The sequence below is a fragment of the Scophthalmus maximus genome, chromosome 14 (genome assembly GCF_022379125.1).
Source record: "Scophthalmus maximus strain ysfricsl-2021 chromosome 14, ASM2237912v1, whole genome shotgun sequence".
In the NCBI taxonomy this organism is placed as follows: Eukaryota; Metazoa; Chordata; class Actinopteri; order Pleuronectiformes; family Scophthalmidae; genus Scophthalmus; species Scophthalmus maximus.
The window spans coordinates 11,627,501-11,640,723 of NC_061528.1; the positions used below are offsets into that span (position 1 = coordinate 11,627,501).

At 43.1% G+C, this 13,223-nt stretch overlaps 1 protein-coding gene across 9 annotated transcripts in view; it reads right to left on the minus strand.

Annotated features, from left to right (window-relative positions):
* Nucleotides 1-13,223, minus strand: part of LOC118320319 (plakophilin-4) — a 73,362-nt gene that overhangs the window by 58,550 nt on the left and 1,589 nt on the right. For 3 of the 9 annotated variants that reach the window (XM_035650897.1, XM_035650896.1, XM_035650895.2), the window contains exons 1-2: nucleotides 6,420-6,533; nucleotides 1-75 (exon numbers count right to left, since the gene is read on the minus strand). The exon at nucleotides 1-75 is cut by the window's left edge and continues 59 nt beyond it. The exons of 1 other annotated variant lie outside the window; for it this stretch is intronic. In XM_035650897.1, the coding sequence (XP_035506790.1) occupies nucleotides 1-75; nucleotides 6,420-6,531 (187 nt within the window). In that variant the 5' untranslated portion in view covers nucleotides 6,532-6,533. Of the gene's footprint in view, nucleotides 76-2,345; nucleotides 2,365-6,419; nucleotides 6,539-13,223 lie in introns of those variants that run through there. 5 more of the 9 variants (XM_035650898.1, XM_047337466.1, XM_035650900.2 and 2 more) reach the window with 4 other exon arrangements.

A 13,223-nucleotide genomic window follows, 5' to 3' on the forward strand; every position in this document is an offset into this window, starting at 1 on the left:
CAGTTGAACTGTCGCGGATGGTCAGCAGAAGCCCCTCCTCCGTCACTGGGCTCTGCTCAGGGGCTGGCATTCCTCCTACGTGGACACACACACACACACACACACACACACACACACACACACACACACACACACACACACACACACACACACACACACACACACACACACACACACACACACACACACACACACACACACACACACACACACAATCTGATGACCACAAGCACTCTTCTGGGGAAAAAAACCCAACCCTCCACAATCTCGTACACACATACCAAACTGTGTGCATGTATATGCAACACACTTCACTCCGAAACACACACTTCTGTCAAGGCCTCCCCAATGCACACGGCCGACTGATGCCGAGAAGTGACTATCAATGGTCACACACCACCACCAGCAACACAGAAACACACAACCACGCACGCCATATGGCCCAAAGAGAAAAAAAAATCCTGTCAATGTTTCAAGTCTGCGACAGTGCAAATCAGTGCCATATGGCCTTGAGACAACACACAAGTTAAATAATGATATGTGTACGGAACAGTCGTCAAATGAAAAAAAATACAACACAAACAGAAAAATAGACAGCAAGAATGAAGACACACAACAATGGACATTCAAATCCAAAAGCTTCTCAAATACCAAGGATGCGAGCAAAACTGTAGAAGTGAACATATCTATATATGTTTTTTTTATTTCCAACAAGAGTCATAAATCTTTTATATTTTTCTAACACATAATCTGGCGACGGTGGTGAGTTGTTGCTGAGATGTGGCAGGGAGGCTCGTCCTGCCACATCTCAGACCTGCAGCAGCGGCAGACAAGAGCAAAGGGTCTAATAACACAGGAGCTGTGTGACTAAAGGGAAACCGGGATTTCACTATGACATTTACCGCTTTACAGATCCACCGCTGCTGTCGTCTCCAAGATACAAACACAAAGAAGGGTTTTCACCTGTATATATTTTGAGGGATGCGGAGGCGCGATCTGCGGCTAAATGATCCGACGTTGCCACCCTCGTGAGTCGAGGAGTCCAAATTAAAAAGTACGCATGTTCAATGAGACAAGAGGACTTCTTCGCGTGTTAATGTGTGGTGGAATATTGCTGTTAAAACTGCAATGAAATAACCATATGGTAATTTTCAAAAATATCCCTGCTGCTTGCATTATTGCTTATCACTTCCTCCATAAAAGTGTCCATTATAATATTCCTCATCCGTCGTGGCAGCCGGAGGGTGACTGGATAACCTCATATACACTAGCTTTACCCAATGAGCCAATCTAGCGCAGACAGACAATCATTTTAACAGGGTCATGTGTTGTTATGTAAATGTCTTCACCATCTCCCACATGGAAGTTCTTAGGTCCGGCCAGTTTGTGTGAGTTGGTTTGGTTGTTTACAGTGAAATCATAAAGGATTTTTGACCGCAGATGAAGGTGTGTGTGCGGGGGGGGGGGGGGGTTCCCAGAAACATGTGGGAGTCCGCCCCCCCCAGACATTTGAAGAAAATGTGACCCTGATGTATTCTGGGAGTCTGTCATCAAGGCAGCGTGAGCATTTCAAGGTGTCTGAGCTGAACCGAGCCATGTGCCAAGCCCCGGTGTCACATGACAGATAAGCTTTTACTACTGCAAAGTATGTTAGTCCACACTGGATATTTCACGAATCCCCTCGTCAGACGCCCAAATTCCTTTCCTGCTCATTCAGAGTGTTGCAACATCCCGCCCCGGCTCCCTCCCACCTCCGCCGCAGCCGCTGAATCAAGGACATGGCACTTTATTCTCAGAGAGCGCAGCAACACAGGAAACGGGAAAAGCTGTTTGAATTTGACAGAGCTCCTCCTCCTCCTCGCCAAACACCGAAGAGAACAACACAGACAGGACTGACTGAGCACAAATTCGAAAACTGTCAGAAGTTGCCAACCCAGTTGGGGTGGACAAATTTTCTTTTTCTCACTCTCTCAGGATCTTCACATAAAGAGAGGGCTATTGCAGATGTATAGCCACTGTTATGGTAAATTGTCATTTAAATCACCCAAGACTGAGTACAAATGAACCTTCATTGTATTTGACCTTTCCATAATCCTTCATTTCATTTCATTTGATACAACACAGCCTCCTTTCAAAGAAAAGGAAATTCCTTGCTATAACCAAAATCTGTGTATATAATCAGTCCGAATGAATATTTCCTTGCAGTCTAAACCTGCCTGTAGGAAACTGCACACAAAGCAGACTGAAGGAAATAAAGAGGCAAAAACCAACGTACAAAAAGTAAAGCAAAGCCTATCGAAGACACCATTAAGCAAAGGCGAGCTGCGATGTGTATCTGAGCCTACCTCTGAAATCCCCCTGAAATATCTGGCCAAAGAATGATTTCACTCTGGTTTGCTCTCGGCGGCTCTGAGATACGAGCGAAGACAACGATGCAGCTGCCAACCTACCGCAGTCCTATAAGCACATGGCTGACCGGTTCCTCAACATTTCTCTTTGTGTTTCCCTCTCCATGCTGAGGTGAAAAACAGCCTCACTGCACTCTGCGGCCGTCAAAAACTTTAAAAACTATTTGAGGAGCAAGGACAAGGATGAGAAGGAGGTGAGACGTGAAGGAGGTGAGCCCAAACTGTTGGGCTCTCGGGGCCGTCATTACGTCAGTGCCTAACTATAGTCCCGACAGAGTAAAGATGACCTCATTCAGGTCTGAACTAAACAAGAGGCAAACCAGCGTCTAATTATTACCATTAGGGTTATTTCTCTTGACTGAGCACGATACAAACACAACAAGGTCTTAAAGCAACACGAGACTAAACTAAATCTGATTGCTTCAAACAATATCTCTGTCAGTGTCCGTTTGTCTAACTCTACTACAAGGAATAATACGCACCTCTTTTACAAGACACTATTTCTAGTCCAAGCTAAATCTCCTCTTTAAAGTCACGTCTGCCAAGAAAAGTCTTAGTGTGACCCCGCCCTGACTCGTCGGATCACGTGGTCTGATCTACTGACCTCAGACTCCCGCCACTCCTTGGAGCTTCTTACACAACGCCGCTTTCCGTGACTTTCCATCTCCCGAAGTAACTGTAGCTCACGGTGCAAAGGGAGGAAAAGGAAGCGGAGGCGACTGAGCAGCGGTGTTCACTAATGCAAAAAGGGCTCGGTTTACGTGCAGCATCTGAGTGACGGAAAGGAAATCGTGCCAAAACGTGTTGAGACAGATTTACAGTCCCAGACTCATACGCTGACTTCTTGCATCACTTTCACCTACAGACGTGGACTTATGAGTTCTCTGATCCACCTAAAATCCACCTGTGGCTTGTGTGACCATCCCCAAGGAGCACTGCAGCAGCGTGTCTTATATTAGCCGTCACACAGGCCACAGTTTACATACACACACATGCACAGGAGACTGGGAATTCACTGCACATGCTCTGCGATAACATGGTTTTAGTAAGGCCTTTGTTTACATGCAGCTGATTACTAAGCACATTCTTTATTTTGAGCCGCTACATATTTTCAGTGAATTTGTGCTTTTATTTTCATGATGAGGCCTGTCCTGACTGTGTTCATGTTTCTGCAGTCAAACTGTTCAAAATTAAATTAATTTAAACGTATTTATTTCCGTTTCTGTTTTAGACCGAGGTTATACTGAGTGCTTTCACGTTGGTAGGACCCGTCAGACATACTTGTCATGCATTCAGTTCATGTGCTCTTATAAAAAACACTATTGGAAACTTGATTAAACACATGAACGGCTGAGAAATCTCCAGCAAAAAATGTAGCTTTGTTAAACGGTTTTATCTGAATCCCATATTGCCCTCCATGATACTAAACATCATCGCAGAAGTCAGAGGGGAAACAGGTGACTTAGATGCATGGAAATGCACTGACTGACATATTCCTTAAATTTCTCACTTTTACGCCAAGATAAGATAAACCGCCATCATCTGAATGCAGTGTTCCTGTAAGTCAAAAGACCCATTGTCTGTCAGACGGCGGCAGAGAGGTTCGTCTTCAGGAGGTTGAGTGACACCGGGTCACACTCATTCAACACAGACAAATGGAGATGAGCCGAGCGCCGAGGAGTCTGGAGGAAACGACCGGAGACGAGAGCTGCAAAATTAAAAACCTACAACAGACGACATCTCTCTTATCTACAGCTCCTTGACTTGGACAGGAAAGAAGTGATGGGTAACAGTTAATTACCATCCTCTTAAAAATGCAATTTGAATTCTATACATGAAAGTGAACTTGGAACACGGGGTGAAATCACAAAAAACATCTACTTGTTAGAGGTCACACTGTGTGCAGTAAATGAATACCCATTTTACCCATGTCTATCAGGCTTAACATTCCATTAAACATCTGTGCTTCCTGCCCCTCCACACAGAGGATGTCTGAAAAAAAGCTGCCAAAGTATACTTACAGTGCAGTGAAAACATTGAAGGTATTTTAGATTTGGTTCGATATTTTTCCAGTGCAATAACGTCAAGAAGGCATCTGATCAGTCACATTAATTCTGCTGCAAGACAACGACTCCAAACATACGGAAATTTTCCGCAGGGGCTGTATGTGGGAACGCAAATGTTGCTTCGGACATTCTCCGAAACTTTTCCTGCCAGGCGTCTCGTAAAATTTCAGCAGGAAAAAACCTCAAGAAGCTCAAAAATCTTCTATTTTACTCTAATCTGTCTTCTGCTGCTTTCATCATATGTGAACGCCAAACTCTGGAAAATGTCCGCACCCAATTTTCTGGAGTTCATGTCACAAAACAGCTACAGAGTCCTGATTGAATTATCATTGAGTCCGTCTGAGATTACATGACTAGACAGAAGACACCGTGAAAGTCTAAATCCAGAGAAGATCCGTGGCAAGTTCCCCAAGAGGCTCGAAACAACCAACCTGCTAAATACCTTTTTAACCTGTGAACCGGAGTAGAGTTGGTGCCATTTTAAAGGTTAACTGATCTTTGTATTAAGTTAACTGATTAAATTAAAACAATTCAAGCCATCATTTTTCGCAGGTACCTAAACATTTCCATGCAGTGCTGTATATCTTAGCTGGATTCAGTGCAGATACCTAAGAAGGAAACCCACTTTAACCTGAGCGTGAAGGACTGATCGATGGAATCCGGTGTATTTTGGATGAGAACTCTTGCGCACTCGAGACCCCCGTGACACATGATTGCTTATAATGTGGCCGGGTTGAACTAGCAGCCTCACGTAGCTTGTGAGCACTCTGCAAGGAGACACACAGTCCCATGACTAATCTCTCAGGAGCAGCAACAGCGTCTCTGAAGATCCAAAAATGATTAATTGCTTCTTTCAAAAAGTGTATAGATTTCACTGAATAATAAGAGCAGGGTCCTGTATAATTTACCACGTTTCACAGTTAAATATTGCAGCCTCACAAAAAACATTTTTTTTCATTCATTCATCGTCTACCACTTTATCCATTTAAGGGTCGCGGGGGGTCGCTGGAGCCAATCCCAGCTAACATTGGGCGAGAGGCGGGGTACACCCTGGACAGGTCGCCAGCCTATCGCAGGGCCACATACAGACACGGACAATCATTCACTCTCACATTCACACCTACGGTCAATTTAGAGTCTCCAATGAACCTAACCCCATTCTGCATGTCTTTGGTGTGTGGGAAGAAGCCGGAGAACCCGGAGAGAACCCACGCATACACGGGGAGAACATGCAAACTCCACACAGAAAGGCCCTGGTTGAACCGGGACTCGAACCCAGAACCTTCTTGCTGTGAGGCGAAGGTGCTAACCACTACACCACCGTGCAGCCCAAAAAAAAACATTTTTGAATCGGCTAAAAAAAAACATGCATTTCACCAACACTATAAAACACAACAAGTTTTATAGCAGGAAACTGAATTCTGAAACAACTTTTGGAATCCCGTCCTGCACGCACTACTGAGTTAAAAACATGGTTTGTAAGTGCTGACTGAAGTATTTCTCTTCTAAACCTGTATCAGACTGTGGGCAATACTATTACACAAGTGGTCCTCTTGATACTGCACGTCACAGATTAACGACAACCTCAGTTAACTTCTCGTCTCGACTCCGAGTATCAACATACTGTGTGACTTCTTATTAGGTGCCACACGGGAAAACTATTTTAAGGAGGATGTCAAATTCTCCATAAACGATGGACTTGCCAGCAGCAAAAACAACAAAAAGTTATTATTAGATCCCAAGATGTTTGAGTTTCAGCTGCCCCTTAACAGTTGAAATGCTTTGCTCATATTGACACACCCAACAGCAAAAGGAATGTCTCTTTTCCAAAGCAAAAAAAAGAAAAGAAAAGACAGTCTCACATGCACACACAATCACTCTATCAATCATTACCCCTGAATGAGCAGAGAGAGAGAGATGTGGTCTCCTTTAAACAGACACATACCTGTCCTCCGGTTGATATAGGATTTAACAGGGTGAGTCGCGTGGAGAGAAGACAAAAGTCTAGACAGCAGCTCCTCCACCTTCCCAACAGAGTGGACATGAAGAGAAATCATTCAGAGGCTGCACCCGTGCCTGTACCTCACACCTTTGACCTTACCCTGACAAATGTTGCAATAACCCGAGGCCTATCTGAGCGTGTGTATCCACGGGGCAGGGCAGGAAACACAGTCACTGAACAGCGCACACAACACACAAAACGGCCACACACCATATCCAAACGCTCTGTGCTGCACTTTATCTCGCTAGATATGTTGACTCAGAGAGGCATGGGGAGGACGAACGCACACCAAATAATCCATGTTTGCGGTGCAAACACGCGACTAACTTATCCGAGAACAACTTCCCATAGTGATCATTCAGCCCCAAAGTCATTTCCTCGCGACAATATCCGCCGACTGATGGGGAGCGGAGATGCTCATCAGCCGTTTCCACCGTGTCATCACCAGTAATATGTCGTGACGGAACTGGACATAAATTATTCTGATTGGATGTAAATCCCTTAAATAGAATCAGGGTTTGTGCCAGACAGATGTACTTTATCGTGCCACACATTGTTGCACGAATACATTTAACACCCCAACGCATTTCTGCACACAGTTACAATGCAAACACGGAAACGACATCAGCCATATCTCCCCGGAAGGAACTGAAGCATAATACTATGTATACAGTTAATACAAAATAAAAACTCATTCCCCGCGTGGCAGATGCAACACAAGGCAAATGTAACAGTAAATTTCATGCACTGAGCTAATCATAAAAAGGCTGAATAAAAAATAATTTGATCATGGCTTGGGATGTTTATTTCATGAGCTAATTTAATCATTCAGTTAAAAATGTGTTTAACCCGTTATGCCAGTTTTTATCACCACCCCACACTCCATTTGCCATGACGAATACTTCTTTTTTTTCACCACCGAGAGAATCAGATGCGCTATCAAGTAATCCCGCTGAAATTTTATGTCACGCAAGATTCAGGGAGAGAGGTCTGACGGAAATACCAAGATCATCCGGCTCACAAAATTGAAAAGGAAAATTACCATAACAAGTGTCCTGGCTCCCGTAATGTACGGAGTCTGTGATGTGGTGGGGGAATAACGGTGCTCATGTGACACTTTTTACTGAGACTGATTACTGCAAAGATTAACAGACGCCCCCCAAACATCCATCACATGGCTCTGAATTGTATACGTCTAACTTGAAGACGTGAAGTGAGAGATAAAGGAATAATGGCTTCTTTATTTACCGTCATACCTCAATCTGACACAGTCACAGGTATTTGATATGTCGAGCTGTCGGCTTCTCTCTTTATTTCTCTTTTCATTCTGTGTTGTTGTAGAGATGACTTAGACTATGCTGAGGTTAATTGTATTGTACTTTTTACTTTTGTTTTGCAGCAATATCGGCCTTGCTGAGCCAGGAGGAGTATCACCTCTGTAACAACCAAGATGGGGCAGTAGCTCCAGAGCTGTTAGTCTCCAACTTTCATGCATTGAAAAAATATTCTCATATTTTGGCTTTACTCACAGGTTTTGGGGTTGACGTCTGTCTATCTTTGGTTTATGAGGGATTTGGGGATATGAAGAGGGATATGCAATTTGTTGGAAAGATCTAATTGCACTTAACAAAACAAGTTGTGGCCTCGTCTGTCCTCTGCTCCACTCGACGTGTGCAGGGTGGGGCTAGGACACACGGTGAAACAGAAAGCTGGGGGCGAGAAACGCAACCGTAAATGAAAGTAAAAACCAGTAGAGACTCACACTGAGCTAAAATTAAACATGTACAAACAAATTAGGTTAATAACAAAAAGGTAGTGGAAACACTACCATTGTGGAGTTTTTAATCCCGCTAGGTTTATATGCTCAGTTAAATTAGGAATAATAAGGGCTTGAAAATTAATCTTTGACAGTGACGTGCGATTTTCTGGAAAGCACAATAGCTTCTCTGCCTCAGGATGTAAACATAATCAGTTTATACTGACACAAAGCTTCTCTTCTTGTCATTGTGATTATCAAGATCCGGGCTCTACAGCTGTATGCCCTGGTCCTCGAGCTTTGCTTGAACGGTTTTCTCAGTGTACTGAACGCGCTGAAGAAGAAAACACAGAGAAAATGTGGAAATTGAAAGATTTGTGTCAGACACATGAATGAAAACTCTTGCACCTGTGAAGTATTATGAAACCAGCTTAAAGAAGCTGATGGATATGCAGATGCCTGGACATGTACGTCCTGATGCCAGATTTACGTTGCCACTGCCTTCTTAGTGCTCTGTGCCTTGGATAAGACAGACAGCAGGCTACTGACCATTCAAATTCATCATTTTGACTGGACTGAAGCAAAAGTTATGAATGAAACAAATCAGGACACAAAGAAGTTGGGTTATTTTTAACAATCAAACTTCAAAGGCTGATAAAGGAGATTATTAAAAACCAGTCTGAAGGAGTACCTGTCCTTAATTATTGCAAAGACTACAATGTCTGTAATTATTCAATAACTTGTTTACTAAGAAAGCAACATAGCATTATATAGCTTTAACACACTTTGACACTCTTTTGACACTGCTTTTGGTAAGAGGAGGACAAGGACTGTTATTTTATACTCAAGAAGAATATCTTTAGCCATAGGATATAATAGGATTATTTTTCATCTCAACAATAAAGTGAGTTGAAAATCATTTGGACCCAAATTATTATGAAAGAGAAGAAGAATATCTCCAGGATAAAATATATGATAACACAGAAGACAACCCAGAACTAACTTCAGTGAGAAAGTTGGAATTCAGCAAGTAGAATGTGTAATATCACTTCCTGCGGCTTTAAAATGTGGACACTGAAATGGATTGAACTATGAAGCAGAAGTACAGAAGGAATTCAGTTACTTTAAGTAAAAGGTACTTAACGTAAATGTCAAGTCAGCCAGCTGGCCTTTTAAAACAATGTATTCATCCAGGTATATATTGCAGTTGCATATCTAAGCTTTTTTTCATTTATTAGCACAGTTCATCAGAAATTCTTGGGACTCTTACAAAACAAGTCTGTGATACTTCTAAAAAAGGCAAATATCTTCGACTGCAATGTCCCTGCGTACTGAGGGTAGTGTAGGGTTTCTGTTAGATGGCACCGTGTGAAATAATCTATCAGAGAGGATTTAATGGAAAAAATAAATCACACCCCACAAGTTAGTAAAATTCCCCCTTAGTTGTACCCTGTGATGATTCATGGAGGAGGTGTATGACTTTGCAGCTCTGCAAATGTACATATAGTTGTGTTTGAGGCCTTTTCTAGAATTTATATCCTTAGGGAGCTACAGACTACAAGTGCGAGTGCAATCATGTTCGTCATATCCAGAGTTACTTTGGCATTTACTTTATGTGCGACATATCATTATGCAATTTCTTATCCTGGTAACCAGCATACTGTGCGAGGAATGTTTCTTTTAATATTTCTGGATTTGTTTCAGCAACAACCCTAAAAGATGTGTGAGCACCTGGGAATGAATGTCCGACCAAAAATAAAGAGGGTTGGGATTGTTCAGGACTACTGATGCATGCGGAGGAGAGTGCACTTCTGAAGCCCAGAAAAATCAGTTCTTCCTGAGACGATAACAAGCTCTTTAACAGGTTGGATGGGTTTGTGAACTGGTCACATAACAGCTAAAGTCACTCTTCAGCCAAATATCAAGACTTTGAACCTTGGAGATTTTTTTTGTGACAATTCTGGCATATTTGTGCTTCTTGGAGTAGATCTCCTTACCAAGTTTTGTGAGAGAGAAAGAATAGAAAGGAAAGGTTTGAGTTGTATCAACCCATGCAACATTGCCTTAAGGCTACAGGTTTGTCAGCTTTGATGTTATCACTATATTAAGTTACTCTGACAAAGAAAGAAAAGATACAGTATATGGTCTGATATCACAGCCCACATCTGCCTCACAATTCCACAAACATATGCAATGCTTAGGATCTATATAATGCCATTTTAAACTGCATTTTTTTGATATACAATGTCCACAGCACCCTTTTTTTCTCCCAGAGGTAATTTCACTTTGTTGCTGTCTTTTAAATGCCTTGACATTTAGGAAGTGAATCCTTTGCTTCTTCGTAGACTTTCATGGAAACAGGTGAGGCAGGCGAATCCCGCACATCGTTTCAGTTTCCAGTTGTAGTCCAGGCGTAGCGCTCATGCTCACCAGAATGTAACCTGACAATCGGGGGAGATGCCTTCACCTTCTGACTAAATACAGCCACCGAGCGTACTCACATTGCACGTTGGGGTGACACCTGATCCCACAAACAAGCAATTTGTGCTTTGAAAAAGTCTAAAGCAAGAACCACTCAACCTAAGTGTCTGTTCGGCTCATGTGCTGAACAGCACACTTGTGTGTAAAGATTGTCCAGTTACAAGTGTGGTATCTCGCTCAAAAGCATTGTCCCTCTAGGTTGCGACATGTTGATATGACTGCAGTGTATTATGCTTTGTGAGGTGTTTATTTTATTATGTCGTGTACTCCACTGGAACGAACTCCTGTAACCCCCCCCCCCCCTCCTGCCGTCAGTATAGAGAGCGAGCGAGCATTTGCCTGGGGTGATAATGTGAGTAGCACTCAAATATTCAACAAGGTATTATGTGCCCTGTTGAGATAAATCTGCAGCCAGACATGGTTAGACTGATGGAAAGGTTTTAGCGGCGAACCTGCAGGAAGACTTCAGTAGGTAAGTACTTTGTGTGGAGAAAAGTTGTGCTCCCCTCCACCGCCGCTGTCCACATAGCAGACAGCGACGAGGGGCGGTCTCTCTGACTCAGCATGTCGGATCCCTGGAGGGCTATTTTACTGGACAAAAATCTATTGTGCACCTAATCTCTGAAAGCGCTGACATGCTTTGTGTTCTGTATTATCTTTAGCCGTCCAGGATCCAGCCAAAGCATGAAATCTGGGGCTCTTTCAGGAATCTATCTACATATCCAGCTAGATCAACAAGCAGCACATGTCAAGGCTCATTCACACCAGCCACTGCGAGGGTGAATGCACTTTACACATGATGTGCGGTTCATCGATTAGTTTGATCCTTTCTTTTAATATAATAAGAAAGCAAACCTGATACAGAAGTGAACTATGTCAACTTTGAAACTTCTTGAATCTTCACAATATATTTTTATTTGTCTTGTGAATTTTCTAATAATTGGTGTGCTCAAAGTCTCCCTAGAGACACAACAAAGATAGAGGTAAAGTTCATAATGGAAATTCTCTATAATATTTCTTGTGGCTTCTTGTCAAGGGAGGCAGCAGAGAGAGATCGGCGCTCTTCAGACCACACCATGCAATTGGGGGGTGGAAAATGCTTTTTGGGGCGGATTAGATGTTAAAAAAATATGTCCACTATGAAGGATAAACAAAAAATTCTTTGGGGGGGTTGATTTCTACTGTGAGCTATTATTACCATCCCACATTGGAGACACACCACAGTAGCTAAGAGAATTTCCCAGACATAAAAAACAAACCTGCATCTATTTAAAATCTCGCACTTTGAATCAAATCTGTATCATTATGTGTACTCTCAAATTACCCATTAAAATTTTGTAACGTTAAGTATATACTGTATGTACACTACATGCGTCTGTATCTGTGAGTAAATAAAAAGCTGTCTGCCACTCTTTAAAAGATTCATTTTTAAGGGCACCTGACTGACTGAACTGTACACAAGGCAGGCCGACCTTCTCTTGACTGGCTGAATGAAGAGGCTGGCACTTCAGCGCTTCACACACACACACACACACACACACACACACACACACACACACACACACACACACACACACACACACACACACACACACACACACACACACACACACACACACACACACACACACACACACACACACACACACACACACACACACACACACACACACACACACACACACACACACACACACACACACACACACACACACACACACACACACACACACACACACACACACACACACAAGGAAAATAGCCAAACAACCAGGCTGTAAACCAGAAACTGGAGATTCTCTCCCTTCATAAAAAGAGGAGGGGGTGGTACTTTTTGATCGTAGTAGAAAAAAGTAAATCTGACGTGTAACATAAGGCTGTGGGCTTAAGCCTTGATGTTAGGCCAGAATTAGGGAGTGAAAATAATACGAGGAAGAAAGGACCGCCGAAGGGCGCTAAACTATTCAACTGTTGTCAGTTCCCATTTAAAGGAACTCACCGTGAAGCCTGGGTCAGACAATGACACCAGCACACAAAGTATTTAGCAAAAGCATGGGTTGTGTTTATTCGGTCTACTGAGGCAGAAGTTGTTCTCAATGCAAACAATATTTTTTTTGGACATCCACTGCATCACCTGCATAATCGAGAACGTTTCACACACACATGCATCACTGCCTTGTGCAGCAAGAGTGACAAAACGCCATGGAGCAGGACAAAAGAAACTGTCAACTGGTTGGCAGCATCTCTGAAGCGCTGAAGCTGGCTCTCCTGGTGCCAAACTGTCCCGCTGCCTCCAAGTCCAAGCAGAAACGACTCACTAAAGCAAACACACACCAAAAAAAGACAACAACAGCGGTAGGGTTCGACTCTTCGGCCCAACACCACGCCGTCGTCGTTTCAGTTCCACAGCAAGCCAACCTCCATGGCTGTCGGCTGTGCGACCGTGTGTGTCTGGTGCAGTAATGTGAATCACGAGGGGAGTAACCTAGAGATTCCTCCTGGATGTGTGT